Raw genomic sequence first — 24,896 nt, forward strand, 5'->3', positions numbered from 1 at the left:
ACTTTGTTTTAATCAGGCGAGAAGCAAAATGTTGCCAAAGGGATCAGTCAGACCCAGTCCCAAAATGATTTATGGGGAAGCAAGTTATGAAGCATCTTCTAGAGTGCCTAAGATGGTTTTACAAGAATCACATAGATGCTGAAATCCCAGAAGAATATCCAGAAAATCAAAATATTTAGAGAAAGATATCCAGAGCCCCCCTTAATTAACCCTTAATACTCAGCTGGCCGCCTCCCTCTCCAAACTGGAAATCCTTTCTAACCAGGAGCCTTACAAACAATCTCTGCCAAAATTCTGATGCAATCCATTGTCAAAGGCAATTATGTTCTTCCTACATCCTTCCTCCCAAAATTGCTTTTATGTTTTCTTTGATACTTGTTCTTATTAAAAATAAAAGGTGGAAGAAAGAATTCTTGTAAACAGTGGAAGATAAATAAAGCAAGTTAATTCTTCAGAGTAGTTTAACATCAGCATTAAGATATGACATCTTAATTCTCGCTGTGGGCATTTGTAATCTTAGCAGCCAACTGGAATTAATCAAAAGAAATAAACCACAAATAAGCAGGACGACCTTGCCTTTTTAATAAGCATATATTTTTTTTTTTTCTGTGAAAGAAAACTCACCAATGGTGTAGTATCTTTTCAACTCACTCCTCCGTGGATTGCGCCGTTGGGTGTTTGCAGTGTTGTTCTGTTCCTCCTCAGAAGCAGCTGTCTTAGTGGCAAGTAAAGGTTTACTAGGCTGAGGTGTCTGAGCTTCTGCTGCCACTGGGTTGCATCCTGGCCCACTAATATCCACTGACTGGGACTTCTTCTTTAATCTAAAGGCAATTTAAGGCAGTAAGGTATTATTAATCATCATCCTATACCTAGATTATGTATAGAATGACAGCAGTATATTCGTTGTACAACAATTCATGCATGCCACAGCAAAACACAGAAGAACAGCAGTGATAAATTAGGCCTTGTATTAATTTTCCCTTTCTGCTCCTGCTAAATCACTTACAGGACTTGCATCTCACATGTAGCTACAAATGGTAAACTGCCCTCAGATCAGCCTGCTGAGCTGCTTGAAGGATCAGTCCCTAATCTATTTCAGAGAAGATGTCCTGCCAACAATTACCCTATCATTAAGCTGCCTGGCTTAAGTTTCCACACACAGGGGTGTACAAAGAAATTAAATCATTTGCACAAAGTTGCTGAAAGCCCCAAGAGAAAAGAACTGACTTACAAACTTCTGAATTCAGACGTAGCTCTACAACTGCATTTCTCATTCTGCAATAGTTTCAATGTTTTGTTTCTCACCAAAACTCAAGAATCCCTCTAACCCCAGGTACCATTTTGTACACTGCAACAGCAGTGGACAGAAGAAAAGAAATTCTCTGTCTTGCAGAAGAAATCAGTGTTACTCAACTCGGTACTGGCATCCAGGTAGAGTACGACTTATTAATCACTATCCTCATGCAACCAGTTTTTTACCCATCTAGCTGTCCACACATCCAGACATAGCATCATAACTTGGGCACAAGTATATTGTGAGAGACAGTGTCAAGAGTCTTGCTAAAGTCAAGGCAAATGACATTATTGCTCCCCACTCCTCACAAATCTAGTCATTTTATCAGAGTTCTGTGGGAGAGAGACTTAGATAAACTCTCAAATCCTGCTTCAGAGTGGTGGTGAGTACTCCCATCACTGAATCACCCTAGTTCTGGCATCTCCTCTATCTCCAGCAACATAAAATAGAGGTGATTATGCTACTAGTGTTATTGAATAGAGACAAATGCTCTGTTATGATGAACCTCACTACATACACACTGGATTTTGTCAACACTTTTCTTAAATTAAGTCTCTGTAAACGTATATAGTTGACTACATTATTTGATCCTGGAAATAAAAGAGGTCTATGGCATTGCAGCAAAATACTGATTTGAGATGAAGGGATCATAAGAATTCTGAAATTTTGAAGTGAAGTAAAATAATAAAGTTCTGTAATGCCGACGGATAATTTTATTAGGGTAACAATTCAATGCTAAGCAGCATCCCTCTTAACTCCACGCTTCCTCATTTTTAAAACATTTTCTCCAGGTATTGGTTGCAATTAAAGAGCATGGATTCCTGCACTGAGAATAGAATCTGCTAGTTTAAGAGATTAACTGATTAAATATCATAATAATAATTACTGCTATTAGTAGACTGGAAAATCTTCAGGTCATGATCAAGCTCTGAAAGATATTTTAAAGTACAAAAGTGCATGTAGAATTTTATGAATTACACTATGAAGGCAAAATTGCTATACTCATATAGGGTATTGCTAGTCCAGGGAAAGGACTAGCAGTCTGAAAGCAGTTAGAAATTAACTTCTCTTCTTGGTCCAATGAGAAAGACTACTTCCACTATAACCTTTTTCCCTAGACTGGCCTAGTGTGTGTTGCGTTCAACGCCACGCACAAACAGTTCAGGGTGGCAGGGACCTTTATCCCCATAAGAAAGGCTGTACTGGGTCAAAGGAGATGTTCAACTAGACAAATGTCTTTAGCAACTTCAACAATGGAAAGAGTACAAGCAGGTGCACAGTGCTACCTCCCCCTCCAACAAACTCTGGTTTATGGGTTTCCTGAGTTAGATGATGCACCTTTTTTAGCTCTTGGGAGTTATTTTTCTCGGTTTATCCTTAATTACTTGTGAACACATCTAAACTTCTGATATAGGTGGCATCCCACCTTGACAGGGTCTGGTTTAACTATGCACTGTTTAGCGTACAGTAGCCACAATAGCTTATTTTAATGACTTGTAAAAGTGGCATTATGAGAAACAATGAACAACTACTACTCCATTTATACCAGCAGCTTACATTAGCTCCTGCTGTTCACAGAGCCCTACAGATATAGGAAGAACAACTTGTCACTGTGATAAAACTGTCTTTACTTTGAGGATCTTGGTCGATGGACCCATGTATGGAGTCAGCGGGGACACCATCCTGAACAGCTTGGGGTGAACTGAATACTTCTATGAGCACTGATACATATAAAAATCAAGATAAGACTAGGCAGGTCATTTTCTCTGAGTAAACACTGTGTGAAAAGGAAAGAAAGCACTGTTGTTTGAAATGATGCTCCAGAAACTGAGACCTTGTTTTAAGCAGTTCGAGCTTTAAGCCTACAGCTGGTCAAGTGCATTTACCTAAAATGAAGGCTGGAATATTTCATTGACTCATTAACAATGAAATGGTGTTCCATTATGAAGTTGAATTCTGCTACGTTGTGAATATGCCATATTTCAGGTGATATAAAAAATCTCTATAATTCCTTACCACTTGCAATCTTTGAAGATTTAAAGGATGACTTTTGGGAAGAAAATCACTAGTTTTCAAGAATCACAGAATCACTAGGTTGGAAAGGACCTTTAAGATCATCAAGTCCAACCATTAATCCAGCGCCACCATGTCCCCTAAACCATGTCCTGAAGCGCCACATCCACATGTTTTTTGAACACTTCCAGAGATGGCGACTCCACCACCTCCCTGGGCAGCCTGTTCCAATGCCTGACCACCCTCTCGGTGAAGAAATTTTTCCTAATATCCAATCTAAACCTCCCCTGGCGCAACTTGAGGCCATTTCCTCTTGTCCTATCACTAGTTACTTGGGAGAAGAGACCAACACCCTCGTCGCCACAACCCCCTTTCAGGTAGTTGTAGAGAGTGATAAGGTCTCCTCTCAGCCTCCTCTTCTCCAGACTGAACAACCCCAGTTCCCTCAGCCACTCCTCGTAAGACTTGTGCTCCAGACCCCTCACCAGCTTCGTTGCCCTTCTCTGGACACGCTCCAGCACCTCAAGATCCTTCTTGTAGTGAGGGGCCCAAAACTGAACACAGTATTCAAGGTGCGGCCTCACCAGTGCTGAGTACAGGGGCAACCAGTGCTGAGTACAGGGGCAACCAGTGCTGAGTACAGGGGCAAGAAGTAATGCTCTACTTCACATTAAAGCTTCCACTGTGATTAAGGCGTCTAGCTTCTGTGTTGTGCAAAACAGTTGTGGGCAATGAAGCTACAAAGTGTTTAGTATCTCCATAATCTCAAATCAAGGCAAATGAGGCCTAAAGATCAGTAAGTGTACATATGTCCTGCATTACGCATTTCTGTGCTCTGCCCCAGAGGAAGACAGACAGCAGGTAAGTTGAAATAAATTATACAAATTAAAAAATACCGTTATGATTTATATTGTTGACTATGTTATGAACACATTCTTCACCACCAAGGCTGTCTGAAAGACAGTCCAATTAATAAAGCTGAGAGTTACAGTGTGGAGGTAGCTAATAAAATAGCTCACTGCGCTGTGGGGAATACCAGCTTGTTGTTACAAATAGTATTACTGTGTCTATTCTTCTAGAACCACATGGGAATAAAGGGATAGTACATGTCACCTGAGCAGTAAAAATGTCACATGGCCTTTTTCAGGTGACTTATCATTAATAAAAGACCCAGCTGAAATGCCTATAGCAAATTGATGTCCAAAAAATTATCTACTCTTGCAATGCAGAATAATTTAAACGTAAGATTTCAATCGTTATAGGCACTCAAGTACTAAAATTAAAGAACAGGAGCATGAAAGACAAGCAAGTGCACATAATATTGTCAAATAGTTCTTGAGAGACCGTGGTGACAGTGCTTTTGCTGCCAGGAAAGACGGAAAGATACAGGGTCTGAATTAACCCAGACTCTGTGTAACAGGGTCAGCTGAGTAGGACACAGGTTCAAGTAAGGACACAACTTTATAGGAATGACTTGACAAAACCAAGCAACTTAACTTACCCAGATGCCTCTTCCTTCAGCCCACCTGAACTGTATATTGAATAGTCATGGCTGGCAAATGGTTTGAAAGAACACTGCAGCCTTTGAACAACAACTTGCAGGCATCTTCACTAGACCACCACATCTTGCAAAGAAAGCCCGAGTACTGTGTATGTTTTGAAGCCAAGAGAAAGAATTCTTTGTAAGCCTGGCCCTTTTCCAGCACCCTGCTTTATTACTAGATTTGTGTTGCATTTGTTCTTGGGTTTTTACATTAAAGCTGCACAGTCAGGATGAAACAAGATTTATTCTCTGACAGAAAGAAATCTGAACATGAAATGCCTTGGGATCACATTCCTGGTTCTCCCTTTGTTTCAGGCTATCTGCTTGTAGAAAAATAAATAAAAAATCTAAGAAATACCGTGGCAAAGCTTTTTTATCTTTTACTCTATGTATTCTGTAGTAGCTTTCAACTAACTTTTTGATGACAGGCAACACAGATCATTCAGTATTGCCTGGTGTGACCCCAAATGATGCTGCTGCCGACAGCTGGCAGACAGCATGCCAGCGAGGATTTCAAAGTCAGCAGTGCACTAGGTGGGCTTGGAAATGTGTATCTGATAGCAAGGACAAAGTCCTAACTTTGAAGATCTGAAGTAAAAGGGGCAAAAATTTCCTCTTTTTTTCTCCATCTATCCTTAAATTATAATAGTTCCAGGAGAGGGCAAACTATGCAACATAAAAATAGGAAAATTTGCGGCCTTTGAGAGGTGTGAAACCCTGAGCTAGCCACCATATCCTGGGCTGCATCCAAAGCAGTGTGGCCAGCAGGTTGAGGGAGGGGATTCTGCCCCTCTACTCCACTCTGCTGAGACCCCACCTGGAGTGCTCAGCTCTGGAGCCCTCAGCACAGGAAAGACATGGACCTGTTGGAGCGGGTCCAGAGGAGGCCACCAAAATCATCAGAGGGATGGAGCAGCTCTCATGTGAGGACAGGCTGAGAGAGTTGGGGTTGTTCAACCTGGAGAAGAGAAGGCTCCGGGGAGACCTTACTGCAGCCTTCCAGTACTTAAAGGGGGCCTATAAGAAAGATGGGGACAGACTTTTTAGCAGGGCCTCTTGTGATAGGACATGGGGTAACGGTTTTAACTAAAAGAGGGCAGATTTAGACTAGATCTAAGGAATAAATGTTTTCCAGTGAGGGTGGTGAACCACTGGCACAGGTTGCCCAGAGAAGTGGTAGATGCCCCATCCCTGGAAACGTTTAAGGTCAGGTTGGATGGGGCTCTGAGCAACCTGATCTAGCCGAAGATGTCCCTGCTCATTGCCGGGGGGTTGGACGAGATCACTTTTAAAGGTCCCTTCCAACCCAAACTACTCCATGATTCTATGATTCTATGATTGTCTTTTGGCTACTGGTTGCTTCTGTGAAATATGGTCGTGCTCTCACTTGGGTGTTAAAACAGACACCCAAACAGACAGGCACCTTCATAGCAAAAGTGGTAAATTCAGAGGAGAAGATAACACGGAATGATTGTGAAGTCCCAATTGTTGACAATTAATTCAAGCAAACTATCCTGGGTCGAAGCTCAAGCAGGGCCAGAGAAGGGTTACTTGGGTGCTGCTGACTGGATCTGGAAATGCCATGTTTTCTTGGAGCACGGCTGAGCAGTTTTACATAACCTTGTTCAAACGCACGTTTCACACACCTATTTGTGTAATTCAGTTGCACTATTGCTAATAATCCCTTAAGGCCCCATTTGCTCCTTTCATAACTTGCTGTGTTTTCCTAGAACAGATGTTGCTCACCACAGTAACTCCAGCCATCCAAGACCTTCTACGCAGTCACCCCTCAGTGCCTCTAACCTACCAGACAGAGGCACAAAGCCCAAATCTGCCTTTCAGCACCGTGCCAGTTACCGATTGCAGAGGATTTGCTCATTTAGCTAATTCAGGAGGAATGTGCATCTCCAAGCTGTGTGATATGACATACCTGTAGGCAGATGCACTGACTAGCAAAAGCTTCATTTCTCTTTCCACTCTCTGCATACAACTGCAAAGTCTTCTACTGCATCATAGAAACAGCCTAACAGATGGCCCCAGCTTTTACCTCCTCCTGACCAGCTGGCGTCCTGCGCTCCCCAGCCGCACCTCCCAGGAACGGGTCACTTTGAACAGATTCTTACCATTTCCCTCAAAAAAAAAAAAAAATGTGGTCAGGTGGTCGAGTGTTTGGGCATCGACCTCCAAGTGCTCTGGGCATATGGGAAGTCCAGAAGTCCTGGGGCTAGTGAATTATCTGGCAGGTCTGCTCTAGATTTCAAGAGCATTAGGATTTCATCCCCAGCATTCACTATCACAAACCTATTCCGTTCCTAATACAATCCATGCACTTTTTCATGTTCTAATTGCAAACTGAATTTTTGTAAAGCAGCATGGGGAAAAAAAAAAGGCATTACTGTCTAAACAGATCTTGAAAGTACCTAAATCAAGCATGGCTGGAAGTCCAGTTGGAAAGAAAAGGGGAAAAAAAAGTATTTAAACCATTTATGGTGGAAACAAATAAGCATACAAAGCATTCCAGGGGCTGGGAATCTGTACAATTTGGTCTTTGTGAATTTCTAAGTAAAAATTCCTTACTGCAACAAAGATTTGGAGGAAAGCCTCGCTCATTCTTATCTACAGAATACAGAAAAACTCCCTGCACTCCTTGTGACTATCACAGAGATTTTACTACACGGTTAATTGGAGAAGCAAAATCATTCATTTGAAGAATGATGCTCAGTTTTCAGAGATGCATTTAGTATTCCTGGCTGCCCAGAAGAGCTGGTTATGAGTTTGACTTCTTTGTAGCAAGAAATGTGATTTAAACTCATGTCAACAGCCAGGATTTATCCGATTCTGGAAAAAAGCAAACGCCTTCTGTTTTCAACACAGCACTGCAAAGGTCTGACAACTTAAACACAGCAGAAGGCCTAACCCCCCCGCCCCGTGCCTGTGCAGACTAGCCCCAAAACCAGTTACTTGTTCCCCTCTGGACACGCTGTCCCCGCCAGCCCCTACCCAAATCTGCATGTGCAGATGGCTGGCATTCTTTGGCTCCTGTGGCAATTCAGAGGGGCCAGGTAAAAGGCTTGTGGTCTGCAGTCAGGCTCCATTTACTGCCTGAGCCTCCTTCTGCAGGCCGGCAGCGCCACGCGGGGCTGGCGGAAGATCTCCTGTGTAATGCTCTTCAACACCACTTGCAGCTCTGGCCGTCCCCTCCCAAAAAGAAGATAGCAGGATTAGACTGATACAGACAAAAACCAGCCCTGATGACGATGGGTCGGTTCCTCATGGGGCGAGACGAAACATCCTGTGGGAAGTAGCTGCCGGCGGGGATCAGCGCAGGGATGGCTACAGCCATCAGGCATGGGAAGCGGGGCTGGCAAATGGTTTTTCACCACGGGAGATTTAAGAAGCGCCAAATGAAGGCAAGTAGCAAGTTTGAAATAAACACAAAGAAGTACTTCTTTGAATAGCACGTAATTGCATGATGGAAATAATTGTGCAGGTCTGGAGTATCGCTCGGTACAGAAACGAGTGACACGAGTCCGTCAGAAGACATCCATCAGGGGCTGTGAAGCATGCCGGTACTTCAGCCAGCAAAATCCTTGAGCCAAGGATTGCTGGAAGGTAGCGGGGTTTCACGGGGAAAGAGCCACTCCCTGCATGCTCCCCCTCTCCTATTATCCCTACGTACCCACTACTACTTGCTACTACACACAACCAAGCGCAACATACCTGCAATTCAAATCTGAACTGCTCTTTATGAATTGCAGAGGGAAACAAAACCAATCACCACAAAGCATCTAGAAAACAGAATGCCACTAAAATCGGTGTCTGTCAGCAAACAAACAAACAAAACTCCACAGAAAAGCCCTTCAGACTGTTACTTTTCGCATTGATCACGCAGCAGAGTCTTCTGATCATGCAAAGCGGCTTATGAGATCGTTTGATGGCAGAAGACAAGATGACCTTCACAGGGGTGGCATTGTGAAAGGGTTAGGAATGAATTCACACCTACACAGCCCAGAAAACAACTCAAAGCAGCAAGTAGGTATCAACAATGCAAAACTCAGCCCAGCTTCAGGAAAGAAAACAATGCAAAAAAAATAGTGGCATTTCAATGTCATATTTTGCTCTATACCCCCATCATATGTATTTGAGCATGTACAGCAAGCATACAACACACTCTTTTTTGCATCTTTACACACACGACCAAAAATTACCACGTAAATTAGATGCAACAGCTGTTAATCATCAGAGTACCAGAAAGCAAACCAAAACCACCCTCTCTCCACTTCTCAGTCACCCTTATGGAAGTGGTCCCAGCCCATTCAAGGAAAACTGCCACCATCCCTCATTCTGTAAGAAAAGACAATGCCAAACCACAATTTTCCACTGGCCTTCAGGGGAAAAAATGAAGAGCATCTCAATGATTAAAAAATTGGTTTTGTGATGTGTGGAACAGGCAACCCACACCCTTTTAACAAGTTCTATAGGCAACGCTGGCACCTTGTCTTTCAAGGACACATCACAGAATAAAGACTTAGAAAATGAACACAAACCTTGTGATTATTCCCGGGAGCATGACAGCACTGCTACAGGTAAACCCTTGGAGGACCATTTACAGAAGACATATAGATTGGTTGCTGCCAGGTTACATCCATGAACTCCAAGCGGGAGAATCCAGAATCTACTTGTGGTTCAGGTGTGACAAGGCATTCTCACTGCCTGGGAGAGAAGCGTTAGTGAGTCCGCGGGCAAAGGAGTCAAAGCGTCTACACACCACGGATGGGCCTGGAGATGTACATTTGCAGAAGGGTGAGGCATGGCAGAAGTGGGGAGGGAGGCAATGGTGATGATGGAGAGGAAGATGGCAGCACTCACGCTAAATACATAACGTAACTCAGATAGTCACAGCATATACAATTCATTCTTTTTTTTCCTGCCTAAGTTTTTGTAAGGATTAAGAGCTCAAGATCATATGGCTTCGCCATGGCTGTAGAATATTTCACAGCTGCTCTACATGGTGGAAGTAATAAGCTCTGCAACTAGGGTGTGTGTTTTGTCAGGGATGAGAATCTCTTCAACATTTCTTTCAGGATTTTGAGAGGGTGGGTTGCAGTGCTGTACTATTTGCTGACAGTTATCTTGATTCTGGACATGTTTTAGCAGAGATGTGTAAAGTAAATTACTATTTTGAATCTTGCTATTTTGTTAATAGCTGCTATACTGTTATTTAAATAACTCCCACTAGTTCCATTTTCACAAAAGCTCTTCCAATGCTTTATGCAAATCTACCTCAGTACAATTTGCATGGGTCTTGAAATTTCCAGCTCTGTCATTTCAGCACAGAAAAATTTTGCATAATGGTTTTAAAGTAATGATAATTTTTATTTCATTCTTATTTATCTCATTTATGCTGTAGCATTATATATAATGCAACTTCATTTACAAGGATGGATTCAAACTGTCCGAACTATTTTAAGGTTGTATCACTAAGTCTTTACTTCACCTGATTAGGAGTAGCTATTTCTGAAATCTCTTTATTATAGGTTATGCAACCAGCACCCAGATCCTATTCCCCTGAAAATTACTGTGAGGTTTTCACACATCCTACATTATCCAGGACCACATCCTTCCTATACTACCATCTTCTCTTTCCTAAACATGGAATTCAGGGTTTTCAAGGGCAGGTGTAACTGGTGGTCTGGGAGCTGCGTGGCATACCCTGAGACATATGGAATACCTCACCTACAGTGAAGCCATATAAACTCGTAGCATTTTTCCATATAATTAACTTTGTCATAATAGCAATTATTTTCTGTGCTAACTGCAGGTAATTTATGCATCAACAAAGCTGTTTTATCCATAGCCTTTAATTTAGGCAATTGCATTTGCGTTTCTGATTCCAACCCTAGGCTTGATGCTTTTTCTGAGTTGTTTACAAGTCAGCTGCAATATCCCTGGGCACTTAATGTTCCTGACATTGCTACAGTATATGCAATCATAACACACACACATTTATGTAGACAAATTTGGAAGCAAAAGGGCTTTTTAACTTCTCAAAGAGACAGCAGAGGAGGTTGGAAGTTACAATGCTCTTACAGTACCACAGCTTTGTGTGTTCTAGTCCTATCATCTCAACAAATAAGCATCAGCACAGCAGGCGACTGGAGCTCAGGTTTGAAGAACATGCTGTGGATATGCTTGTCCTACAATGTGGAAATGCAAATCTGAACATTCTTCTGCCTTGCCCGGTAGCTCATACAACTTGAAATGTACACGGTGAAAGAACTTAAAGACTTCTTTCAAAATATAAAACCAATTTATACATCGTTATTATCTTTATTCCACAACACATACCTGGGATAGACATTCTGATCTCATCACTGAAAATTCAGTGAGTTGTACAGGTATTTTGTGAAAGGGGAAAATATTATAAATAAGCAGTGAGTGAGCTCCAGCCAGGAGCATCTCAGCCCAGGGAGATACAACAGCCCATCGGCTGCAGTGCCTCCAGGCAAGTGGGGACCTTCTGGTCTGGTCTTCCTCCTAATACTTCTAATACTTAGAAGTCTTTGGAAGTACCCATCTGTCTACATTGAATACAGGTCAATGACAAGACTGGACAAAGGCTAGCAACTTCAACTGTAAGCCAAACAGTAGTTATCTTAGGCTACTAAGTTATACAATTTGTACAAAACCCGTGTCCTCAAGGTTAGCCTTGAAATAAAAATTACATAGATTTGCAACATGCGCATCATATATTCTTCTATAAGTCCTCACAGGACAAAAAGAAACTGTCATAAAATGAAGCAATTAGCACCAACTCACAAAGGGCAGACTCTTGTTACAGTGAAGAGAGAGACAGAAGCTGTTCCTCGAGGAGACTAAAACATCTAGCATTTCTCCTTGCTAGGAACATAAATTGGTTCTCAGAGTGCTCTGCAGGATATAACAATATCGGATAAAGCTCTGTGGAAGCACCTAACTTATTAAAGGCAAGTCAGAAACGAGGCAAAATGAGAATTCTTTCATCATGAGAGCCAAAGAAGAATTGAGCTTTTGCCTTACAACTCATGCATAACTCCAGTATTTTGAATAGTAAGTATAATTTTAGCATTTTAGTGAAACGTGCGGAAAATACATAGACTGTATAAAATGAGCTTTATATTGGTTGGCTGTTTTGACTATTATTTGATATATACACCACATCCTCCACTGAAAACATGTTCATTCAAGGTTCTTTTTCTTGAGGCAGTTTCATTGGGCACTAACCACACAGGTTTGAAAAAGTGCTTGTCTTGTTCTTTTTGCATTTCTGATTCATAAATCAGGTTAGCCAAGCATATACCAGATGGGAAAGAAACATCTTCAAAGATCCAAGAGTATTTTGTACTTAGACAAGCCAAAATTATCCTCCTACCTTTCTGGCAGGAGACCCTCCTGCTCTAAGTATTCATCTCCGACTAACCCCAACCAGCTTTCTCTTTTCACCCGGGGTCAGTAACATGGCAAAGCAGTTACCAGCATTTCGTCCAGAGCTCCAAGACGAGCTCCACGGGCTGACTGGGGATGCCAGCCCATACTCTACTCACTCGGACACTGCAGCCACACCATAGATAGAGATCCAGAGCCTTGTTAAGGTCCCATCAGATGCAACTAGAAAATGGGAAGTCTGTTAATTGCACCTATTGAGAAAACGCTATCTTAAGCATATATGTTTTCATGGCCTGTCATCCCAAAAAGTAAGAGATGCCACTTGGTAAGCTGATTAATAACAGGTTGGACTAAGCAAATCTATATATAAAGGAGAAACATCCATCTGAACAGATAGGTTGTGAAATAGTTCCTACTTACTTAAAAACAAACTGAAAACCCACACAACTATTTTGTTTCGCAGTTCTGTGGCAGTAGGGGGAACATTTTTAACAACTTCTTACTTTGTGCCCGGAAAAGTGTAAAGGCTGTAAAGACATTTCTTTACGTCTTTGCTCTCCAAGGAGAGCCCACAAGCGTTGATGATGATACACCGCCTTGGTGTAGAAGAGTCCTTGGTGCAGAAGAGTCTGTGCACTGGGGGAAGCTCTCTTGGGCAGAGCAGCAAGAGCCACAGGAGTGAGAACCAGGGTATGAGCATCCCCAGGAGAGAATGAAGTGGTTCAGGCAAACACCGAAATCATGTTCGACCTGAAACCAAGGAAACGTATTCTGGGGACAACAAACTATGGTAAAAAAAGGAAAAAGAAAACCCTTCAAGAACATGAAAGTTTTTATATTTTGAGAAAGTTTGAGATTTCAACAGTGATTTGAACATCCCCTAACCATGGGGACATAAAATAAATGTGATGTGATCACAGTAAAAATTCCCACTCCCAGTAAATTCTAGGTCTGCGGAGCTGTAAGCAGGAGCCACTGCTGATATCTATCCTACACTAAGCATAGTGTAGGATGTATATTTTTTATTTTTTATGATATTTTTTATTTGGATATTGGCTCGCAATGGACAGTGCCTATGAAACTTCATCAGGGCTGTGAAAGCTCTCTTCATTCCTACCAGTGCAGTTTTCTCCTCGTCTTAAGTTCTGTTTCGAACTAAGAATTATGACAGCCAATTTCTCTTTTCAAGTTTCCTTACAAATGAAATTCCTCCTTGCCTCTTAAGATGACTTGGTCCTGGGTCCTTTCAGGTCCTCCCCTGTAATCCTGTTTTCTGCTCCCGTTATCAAGACACTGTGCTTTGATGACCCAATGATCAAAGCATATTGCTGGCTGCTGGAAGCCACCGGAGATTTAGATAGCAGATTTCCACTATTTTAAAATACCCGTCCTTAATAAAAGTATCACCATTTATTTTGATTTCTCCCATTTACTGAACGTAAAGGCACTTCTAGACTACACAACATGTTGCCACCACCACATCTCCTGCTGGACAAGGCAGCAAGCGCCCTCAATGCCCTGTCTATGCACAGCGCCCGTGGCCTGAGCTTCAAGCAGGTAGGGTGGGCGTTCCACTTACTTACTTACAACTGTGATGGACAAAATAAATACGTAGTCCAGTACTTACATAGTCCAGATTTATATAAAGATGTAGGATTCTAAAAAGGTGTATGCTTAAAAAATTTACACATTTTAAAATATTTAAATAACAAAAAATGTATCTTTCCTGTCGTAAAAATATATAATATGTTTCTACAACACGTAGCAAAATTTTAACATTAGGAAAGGAAATTGCCCTAGAAAGGAAGGGACACCTCTATTTTATATCCATAGCAATGATATCAATAAATATTGAAAAAGTTTTTAAAAATATCGCAAAGTTTGCTTTGTTAGGAACAGACTGAAGGCTTAATTTTTAAGTTGTGTGTTTAATAGACCCACCTTGACATCAAGTACTGCAGTTACCAAGTTTGTCAGAATTTTCTCAGAAGCTGAACTTTCTTCTGACAGGTGTTGCCAGTCAATTAAATTAAAGTAGAGAACAGCATGATGAAGTGTGTTACTGCTCAGTCTTTAATAAACCAGCTCCGCATTTCTGAGTCTCTCCCAGCCTTCTGACAGGGGCCCTGATTCAGTGGCATCCTTAGGTCCCTGCCTAACCCTGAGACCACCAGCAAGGTGGCTCAGCTGTCACCGTCCTGGGAAGGAGGTCACCATTAACGCACAGCACAGCTTATCAACAGATACTTTTTTTTTTTACATGTGCAATGTAAATCTCTAGTTGTCAATTTGCATGTCAATAGTAAAAAGAAAGATCAGATTTGCAGGAGTTAACAATCTTGGGCTCTTTTCAGCATCCTAATACGGAAGAAATTTATTTCTTGAACTAGCTGTGGAGGCAGGTGACAGCTTGCCAAGGACCAATTGGCTCAGTAGGCACATGCACGTGTTGAGATTCAAGGGCAGACAACTAGCATCCTTCTGCAGAGTTATCTGCCAAGCCGCTACACCATAAAAACACTTAAATATCAAACCTCTTCATTTATGTTGCAGAGCATCTAGAAGCCTTGTAAGAAATTGCATTGATAAACATGAAGTAGTTGACGCCTGAGAGGCAAGTGCGTGTCCAGGATGGTACAAGCCTGTTCACATCATCGCCTTAAGGCTCAGCTCCCGGTAAGCAAAACATTCCTGTGCAACACCAAAGCAAAACAATCCGTCTCAGCTTTTTCCTAATTTTCTTTCAGGATGCATCTTGCATCTGTGCTCCTGTGCTTCAACATGTTTCAGCTGTCGTGTCTTCAGTAGCGGCACTCTCTGTCATGGGCATGAAGAGGATTTTTTTGGGACCGCGGCTCCTGGGTCTGCACACTGCAGTAAGCACAGCTTTTTCATTCTTCCTTTCTCAGAGATTTACAGATGAGCTGCTTGACCCTAAAACCACAATCCTACCCTAAAACCCTAATCCCCACTCAAACCTTGGTGGATTAAGCAAGGGAGGAAGATCCCAGCAAGAAGTTAAGATACCAAGAAGGGCAGTCCTCACAAGCGCTGCAGTGACATTGCAACAGTATGAAAGAGATCATTAAGTTTTATCCACAAATTGGGTGTCTTCTCAACCTTTTAGCTGCAGACTGGGGAGAGACACGGGGGTAGAGAAAGGAAAAACAGGAAGGCAGGGGAAGACCAGCAGCGCTCCCGGGCAGCCACCTACGCGTCTGCAGCGGCAGTAATGGCTGTCAGCCCCTGGGGCTCGGGCTGCAGCTTGCGCCAGACAGGCTAGGAACAGCTTCAGCACTGCTTATTTCTCTTCTGCAGGTGAGTTACAGGCAGCACATACTGAGATTCAGGAAGAAATCTGAAACCTAAACCACAATTCAGTTTCATGCTGAAGGAAAGACATGTCCGCACCAGCAGAAAAGGATGACCTTGCCCTTGAACCACCGTTTAGATTTATGCCTGAGGCAAGCAACAATCTTTTCCTAATTTTTTTAATCACTCACAACGACACAAAATAGAGTTGGACAAACACAGAAACAAGAGATTGAAGAACACTGATGCCCTGCAGGGTTTTTTATTATTATTTTTAAATCAATAAACCCAGAGAGCAGAACTGCTGTAAGCACTGCAGCCACACCCACTACCAGACACTAGCAATCTATAGGCATCATAGTAAATGACATTAAAGACAAATCCAATCAAAAAGCACTATAGTGTGGCTTTCCAAAGCACAGTGAGGCTTTTTTCCCCCTTAGTCCAGAATAAAGAGCACCTCAAGGCTGGTCTGGCATTGCCGGGTTAAGATCCATATGATCAGACATAAGCCTCGACAGGCAGCAGAACAGAGAAGGTACAGGAGACGAGGAGCTAGTGTCTGACAGTATGAAAAAGAGAAGCCAAGGAGAGATTTAAACACCGTTGGAAAAGATCAAAACCAGAGCCCAGAAGACAAATGAGGCCAGAGCATTTTAAATGAGGCAAGGGAGTTTGGAAACATTTATGTATTTAGCTTCCTAACTAGAGCTCAGCTCTAAGGCAGAACTGTTAAACAACCACCTGATAAGCATTTGTAAGAAAACAGCATACAAGCTAAAACATGGAAGCTGCATTTTAGATGCATGCAATAAAACTGTCAAGATTTTAGAAGTCCTACCATATAAATCAGAAGCTTTTCTTCTAAATGCAAACTAAGAATCAGTAAATCACACTTTGTTTTCAGGAAGTATTGGCAGGACTTCAAGATTTATTCAACAAATTTCACAATGTGTGTTTTTTCCCTTGGATAATCTTCTATGAAAAGTAGCTATTAGGAAAACAAAATATCATGGCAAAGCCTTGCTAATTGCTCTTATGAACAGAAAGGTAAAACCTCTTGCTCGCACGTGAAAAATGTGAGGAAGAATTTAGGAACATAAATCAACAGAAAAAAATGAAAGAGCCTGGATCCTATGCCCTCCATGCACTTCAACAGCCCTCTGCATTTATATATACTTAGTTCAGATCCCCAAAAAATTGGCTAATTTCTTAACCATATTAGTAGCCTGCAAGAAACACCTGTTAAAACCCGTGTAAGTCTTTACGGCAAACTCGAAAGAATAGAAGGAGGAAAAGGCAGTAGAGCTCCTCACTCTCCTGCCCAGCCAGCCTGGACGCAGGCTCCGCTTGGCACCTCCGCTCACCGAGCACAGACGGGAAAGGGCCAACAGGCAGCCCATGCTCCTGCCTGTTGCGGCGCGTACGAAAGGCTCTGCTCCGTCTCCGGCTGCCAGGCAGGGTCCCCTCCTTGAAACCCAGCAGCACAAGCACCGTGCCTAGCTCCTTCAGCCCAGAGCTTGAAAGCTCTGGTGTTTCATGCAGTCAAGATTTCCACTTTCAGAATGGTTTGGGCTCAAAAAATAAACTCTCCACCAAAGTCAAAACCCAGAAGAAGTCAAGCTTTGCATTGGGAAACTCTTATGCTTCCCAAGTTTTATTTAAAATAATACTTTCCTCTAGAAAAATGCATGGTTTTGGTAAATGAAATCCAGATTGAACTGACTTAATTTGGCTCTAAGGTTAATGCCGGGTTTGTATTTTTATAGAAATATTTTAGAGCAATGCAAAGATTCATATGGAGATCTCTAAAATGAGACAGAAAGCTTGTTCCTACTCTGCAGCAGGAATATGAATTACATACACCAGTTCAGTGTCTGTCTTGGTACTGATCATTACTGTGACCTCCTGCAGATCCAGTCCCACAGCTTTTCCAAGATAACTGGGTGTCCAAATGACGTATATTTAGAACATCATAGTACTTATAATTTATGTGAACAAAATACGGAGTTTCTTGACCTTCCATTGCATTTATTTTGCAGTATATACTGCAGAAAAAAATTGGCTTGGAATTCAGTAATTCATAGAATTACACATATTCTGAGAATATAAAGCTTTAAATATTATTATGGTAAAAATTAGTCATTTGCTTTGATAAAAAAATAGGACATGTAACATACAAGTGGAGAAAGGGTAAACACAGTATTTCGTGTATGAGAACCGACCTCTTCATCTGTGTGCAGCTACACCATTTCAACTTTACAGAGTGCTTAGAAACCAAGAAGTTATATAACTCAGTAAAAAGCTGATAGGGCCAATGACATTTTAAGTTCCACTCTGTTAAAATCAATTACAAGATGTGAAAAAAAAAAATCTTTAGGAACCAAAATCTCCATCCCATAATACATCCCTATATACATGTATATTTTTAAATAAGAATGAGCAATAAAACTTTGAAGAAAAAGAGAGTGTGGGAGGGAAGTGGAAGGACAGGCAGAGCAGAGAAGGAACAGAATAAACGACATCATTTTGATTTTGCTTATGCTAAATAGTAAATAGGTAAAATAAGTGTGACTTACAACATGGAGCTTAATTGTAAGAAAGCCAAACAATTCTTGTATACTTTTGTAGGAAAGTATATGCTTTTTTAACCTGGAAACACAACACAGTCCTACTTAAATCAGTCTGTACTTTCGTAAGGGAAAACAGTTCCATCAAAAAAATTTAAAGCTATCTTTGATTGGAGGCTAAGCCAAGTCAACAGATCTATTTTATTTTCCAGTTCTCTCAGCAAAGGAAACCAAAACAGACAATGATACTAGATCAGGAGCCATAAAAGAATCTCTAGAGTCCACAAAAATTTATCTCTTTTTAATCCCTGCATTGACTGATCTCACCATTTCTCCATTCAAACCTAGGCCACCTGGAAAAAAAAGATCGGTAATTCTCTTTTGATTCATTTACAAGTGGAGTGAACTTTTAGAGAAGGGAACCAAAAGAAGACATTTTCTGTATATGGGTATAATGGAAGAAAAAGGAGCATATGAAAATATGACCAAAGTACATGACAAGAGAATTCACTGAACCAAAACCAAATTAAAATGACAGCATTGCACAATCAGGAATTCAGGGTGGTTGACACATTCTACCTGAAGAAAGTAACTGGATAAAATCATAGAATCATATAATGGATTGGGTTAGATGTGACTTTCAAAGGTCAGCTGGTCCAACCCCCCCCGCTGTGGGCAGGGAAATCTTTAACTAGATCAGGTTGCTCAAAGTCCCGTCCAAATTGACCTTGAAGTTGTCCACGGATGGGGCATCCACAACTTCTCTGGGCAACCTGGTCCAGTGTCTCACCATGCTCATCATAAAAAAATTTTGTCCTTATGTCAAACATAAACCCACCCTCTGCCAGTTTAAAACCCTTGCCCCTTGTTCTGTCACTACAGGCCCTGCTAAAAATTCTGTCCCAGTCTTTCTTAGAAGTACTTTAAGTACTGGAAAGCTGCAAGAAGGTCTCCCCAGAGCCTTCTCTTCTCCAGGCTGAACAACCCCAACTCTCTCAGCCTGTCTTCATAGGAGAGGTGTTCCAGTCCTCTGACCATTTTCATGACCCTTCTATGGACCCACTCTAGCAGGTCCATGTTGTGTACTGGGGACCCAAGTTGCATCAGTTGCACCTCTTCTATGGTCTAATCCAGCCTAAATTCCTCCTAACACAAATAATTTCAACAGGGAAGTACCAAACAGAGAAAAACTTAAAATCGAGAGGGAGCTTGTGAAGCTCTAAGTTACAGAGTTGAATCTATTCAGACCAGCCATCTGTATTACAAGGACTTTCAAGGAGGCACTTCTGGACTTGGGTATCAAAAATCTGCCTGTGTGCCTTTTCTGGGGGAGGAGAAGGGTCTGCCTCTATGTAACATGGCCAAGGTTAAATGCATTGTTCACGTCAAAAATCGATCTCTGGCTCCAGTGAATTACCAAACTGCTCTATAAACAGGGAAACTACATCTCTCTCAGCACCTTTCAAAAGGAAGTACCAGACACTGTGTTTTTGTGAGGTGTTGCTGCCCATCTATTAAGCAGCTACTTCAGAAGCCCACCAGACCAAGGTCTTCACATTCTTAGGCACAGAACTCCATCTGGATCTAGTCCTGTGAGCAAAAGTGAGAGCTGCACAACCGCATGGCGACAAAAGGCACCACTGTCCATACCCAGAGAATTAAATCTTTGCATTGAGGATAAATCTCTTGCTTAATTATCAGCATCAGCAAACTACAAGTACTTTCGTCAGATGGTCTGTTATAAAATCAAGGCTGAGACTCTTGAGCACAGCAAGCTGGAGAAACATGTACTTGCCCTAGCTGCACAACGCTGTCCTAAAGGAAATAAAGAGCAGTTTCATTTACCAATAATCCTTGTGTGATCAGGTCAGCTGCCAGCTGTATCTGGACTCTGCTAAACTTGCTTTCACAAGAAAGCTTTCACATTTTTTACACCCAATATTATATTTAATATATTTTAGAAGCATAAAGAAATGTTCACTGCATTTTGTTCAGCCATGTCAGGATTTCCCACCACTCAAAGAGCAGCAGCAGAATTTTAATGACTGGGAAACTGCAGCAGTGCCATAAGAGAAAATTGTAACACAACAAATCACTACTTCTGTGGGTTTCCTTCACGTAACTCTGATATTCTAATCTGCTACAGTGCCAGTACAGATTTCTTCAAAATACAGCTTCTAGGAGAGATTAATTTAAAAAAAAAGAAAAAGGCTTGAGAACTACTTATTCAAGTTCTATAATTACAATACCTGGGAAAGACCTAACCAAAAGCAGAATTCCCAAATAGCTCCCACTGCCATCTGATGATATGATTTCTTTCTTTACTTCTTTCTTTTTAACTAAAATGCCTTTGCATTTTAAAATAGCCACATGTTCACTGTACCCTCCTGCCAAAGATGCCTTCTGGGTAGCAATTAAATGTATAATTGAGATCTTCAAGACATTAGAAGGCAAATTCAGTGTCTTTTTGAATAGCTGCAGGGAATGAGATAACAGAAATCAATTTTACGCCAAGACACACTTTGCACACATGCATTCAATATGCATTGCATGACCACTCATAAGCCCGAGGGGCTGCTTCTTCCACAAGGTTTTCAGAGAAGGGATTTTCAAAGCTTTAAGATGAAGTTCGCAACTGTACTGTGGATGAGATTATCAGTCGCGTGTTAAGATTTTAAACTTTTTACTGGTAGATAAGAAATAATACCATAGATAGATGGTAGATATTTGAGGCTAGACTTGTAGACAGCCATGTTGGTCCAAAGAAGACTTGACCTTCTCCTCTCATTTTGTTCACTAGTCAGTATTGGAGCTGGACCAACTGTCCTTTCAGACTCATTCCCCCGTTTACAACTGAAGGCTTCCCGCAGCAGACTGACTGGAAGCATTTTATCCACATTGCTGCCTTCTTACAGTTAATATTCTCGTTTATTCCTCAGCACTTCTGTTCACCACTCACACAGAGGAACAGATTATTTAGTCATTCACCACTACTCAGAGACGAGTCATTGATAAAACTGTGTCTCACTGGGGGTGACAAAGCTAAAAATTCAAGGCTTCCAGCTTTTGCCAGAGCACTGCAGAATTGCAAAAAACAATCTTTCCTTTTATCACTTCTTCCTATCACTAAATGCCTAAAAAGTTTCCAAGCAAAGACAGTATTAACTCCCTACAGCTCTTTTCATCTCCCTATGTTCACATCCAGACAAATGACCCACGATTCAGGATTTGAAATTAATCTCAGCAGAACAGTAAGTGCTGTCTTTCATCTGGCTGACCCAGTAAAACCACAGCAAGTCTCCTGCTTCCCACGCTTAGCTGCCTTCTGATTCCTCCTCCCATCAAGCGGATGGTACTACTCCAAAGATCCCCCCCATCTTAATCTCCTTGTTTCTCTCTAGTACTTCTCCATTCATGTTGCTCCACTTCCTCCATGATAACAGGACTAAAGGAGCACATAAGAAAAAGTCAGATAAGAAAATTCATGGAACTGAGTTAAGCCACTTCAATACTATTTTTACATGGGCTCTCCTCTGCGGGAGGGATTTTATTATCTTTTTTTAAAGAAGACAAGATGGATGGAGAAGTAATATAAGCAATCAGATTTTGGAAAGCTTCCAAGAGCAGAAATGTCAGGAGAACTACTGCAGATGTAGTAGCCTGTGCATTTCAATCAGGAATACAAATAATGGCTACAAAATCCATTTAAGCTGGATGCACGCAACACTCCGATAAGAAATCACTTCCTTTTTGTTTCTTAGGCCTCTATCCTGGCAGCAGTTTGCAATTATCATCCCCCAACAGCGGCCTTCGCTCAGGAGGGCAGGGCTCTGTCACAAAAGACGTGCCCAACAGAGCTGGGAGGTCCCTGCCATGTCATTCCAACTTCTCTCTCTCTTGCTTTAGCAGACTCCTCTCCCACCCCGAAGGTCCATTCTGGGAGTTCCATGCCTTCTGCACCCTCAGTTCCTCCCCTCTCCTCTTTCTTTCCCCCCTCCCTTTCTTATTCCTCCTCTTGGGAGGCAAGGAACTGCAGGACATGGATACCCATGTAGTCCCTCTTGAGATTTTCCTTTGTTTCCTCCCGGAGGGTTTTTCTGATTGCATCCCTGATAGTCCATATTAAACTACACCCACCTGCATCCATTGTCTTCTGCTGGAACAACGAGAGGAAAAGAGAGACAAGGTGTCATCAGCATGGAGGGGGAAGCAGGACTCAATGAACACAGGTTAAATATTTCATTTCTGGAGACTGAGGTGTTATACACACACACAAAAAAAGTAAGAAATTATTGATGTCTGTACGCTTTAGTTTCTGGTGTATGACCACCTTATTTAGGCTACCTGAAAAATTAGGGGAGAGAAAAACAAGTCTGTGTGGGACAGACTTTCCATTGACATTTTGAAAGATTTACAACCATACAGGGAAATCCCAGAAGTGAAAAATCGTTGTACAGCAGCAGAATACAAGAGACACAATTAATAAGGCAATGCCCTCTCATTCCTCCCACTTCCTTTCCCAGATTTCCTGAGGGTGGAGGCAAAGAAACATACCCATGATTTCAGCCTGGAAGATGCTGTGCTTGATGCTGGACCAATGCCCAGTGAACTATCAGTCCTGCAAGCCCCTCACCGCAGGCATACGCCTGGGCTCTCCAGATCCTCGAAGAGGTCAGCACAGACACCTGGCTGCATGTAGCATCTTACATGATCATTGCCTATCTGGTGGTTTTTTTATTGGTGTTTTTTTCCCCACAAATGGCTTTAAAACAGAAGATAGCCCCTCTGTTAATGTAATAATGTGCATCTGTCTTCATAAGTCAACTGGAATTCCTTTACCTGTTAGCCTGCTTATGAGAAAATGAGAGCTTTAATAGGAAAGCATAAAGGCAGAAGCATCTTTGTCAGTCAGGATGCTGTCACCAGTCCTAAAGAAAAAAGCCCACTCCATTCAGAAACTGTGGGTACCTTCAGATACCATATACCAAAAGGAAAAGCTGTTTTTGACATATTCCTGTACTCAGCAAAACAAGGCCTGCATTAAGAAATGACAGCAGCTTTCAAAAATAATTTCTTTGCAGAGTCACTCCAATACCAGGAACCCTCAGCAAAAGCAATCTGTTTTCTAAGTGACTTTCTCAGCAACTACTTGCCATGACACTGACGTCAGACATCTCTCAGGTCAATGCTGGTCTCTTGTAATGAGAGTTTATCTCTTGCCACTCCAGAATTCTTTGTGCCTTCGCAACTGCCAAATCAGGGGAGTGTTTAATCAGTGCTATGATCTAAAATGCCTGCTTGCTATAAAACTGTATATTTTGGAAACGTGTATCAGTTCAGCTCTGAAAATAATAGAAAAGAAGGCTGAACATTTCCTCCTCCAGCTACAAGTCTCTTGATCGTCCTCTACTCTGTGAACCAAGACTGTCAAAGAGGCCACATTGCCACTGCCATATCCAACTCCCTTCATCAAAGCTGTTAAGCTCATCAAGGAACTACATCAAGGGTTTGGTTTTGTTTTCTTTTACCCCCAGATATGCCGTGGAGGAGGAATGCCTTAAGTAACTGCTTTTCCCTATCTCTCATTCCATCTTCTGTCCCTCCTCCCAAATAGGCTACATGGGACAGGCTCGAATGACAACTCTTGGAGCCAGTTGCCTTCCCTCACCACAAGTCATCTCACTTCTACTTCAGTGACTCATCCAGGACGATCACATAAATAGGAACTCTTCAGCTTCTCTGCAAGTCACATTTTACTTTTCATGCTCTTCATTTTCATCAGCAGTTGTTGAGTGTGCTAGCTAGCTCTTAGAGCCAGCTTGACACGAGATGTGAGAAGATAGCGAACCACAAAATTTATCAGGGATAACAGGCTTGCAAAACTGCAGTTTGAAAGAAACCTTGCAAAAGAGATCACTGCCTTATAGACCCCATGAATCACACTTTACAGTTTTAACGAACAATAAGGTTTTATTCTTGTTGGAAATTGGGGAACTGCAATATGTCCCTTTTTCTGATCATAGATAGGTTAGAAACACTGATGGTCAATTCTGAAAGGAGGCATACATCCCTGATTTCCCAGAAGAAAACCAGTTTGAGAAATAAACAACTTTCTCGCATTGACGTTAACTATAAATAGCACAGGGAGGCAAAGCAATACCAGGGCTGTTAGTGAGCATCTCTGAAGTTCAGAAAGCAGGTGGCTAAAAGTGACATTTGGAAACAGATAGGCAATTTATTCCCGTTTAGCTGTCATTTACAGGAAGAGGGAATATAAAAGTATGAAATAATTTGGTTATTTACCCCATAAAATGATGTATCATTGGCAACACCTAAACTTGTTATGTTTAATATTCTGTAAGAGTGATCCATCCTCGTGACACCAGTTTTTTAAAACAAACCTTTGGGGGTTAAAAAAAGGGCATTTATACTTCTATTTGATTCCCAGCTGCTGTAATAAAATTAATGTTGCAAAGGCCGTAACCGTAAAATTCAATTATGATTTTAATCGTTTTGGCCTCTTACCTGCATCTTGAAATAAAGGTTTCAGTTGGGAACAAGCTGACTCTTAGTCTAAATTTCCTTCTGAAATGGCATCTAAGGGACATATATTGTATTTCAACAGACTTTTAAAAGGTGGAATGTAAATTTAGGAACTGATATCACTGATGACCTTAGGTTTCACCATTTTCCTTTACTAAAACAGCACTGACTGTTAAGTTCAGCTTCAAAACAAACC

General features: G+C 41.6%; 1 protein-coding gene across 1 annotated transcript in view; it reads right to left on the bottom strand.

Annotated features, from left to right (window-relative positions):
• LOC309417556 (oxidation resistance protein 1-like) overlaps window positions 1–24,896 on the bottom strand; it is a gene marked incomplete at its 5' end in the record, with an annotated part of 140,545 nt that overhangs the window by 97,748 nt on the left and 17,901 nt on the right. The window contains one exon of the mRNA XM_082015067.1: window positions 625–821. Within this exon, the coding sequence (XP_081871193.1) occupies window positions 625–821 (197 nt within the window). The remainder of the gene's footprint in view (window positions 1–624; window positions 822–24,896) is intronic.

Source organism: Phaethon aethereus (genome assembly GCF_964289735.1).
Source record: "Phaethon aethereus genome assembly, chromosome: 2".
In the NCBI taxonomy this organism is placed as follows: Eukaryota; Metazoa; Chordata; class Aves; order Phaethontiformes; family Phaethontidae; genus Phaethon; species Phaethon aethereus.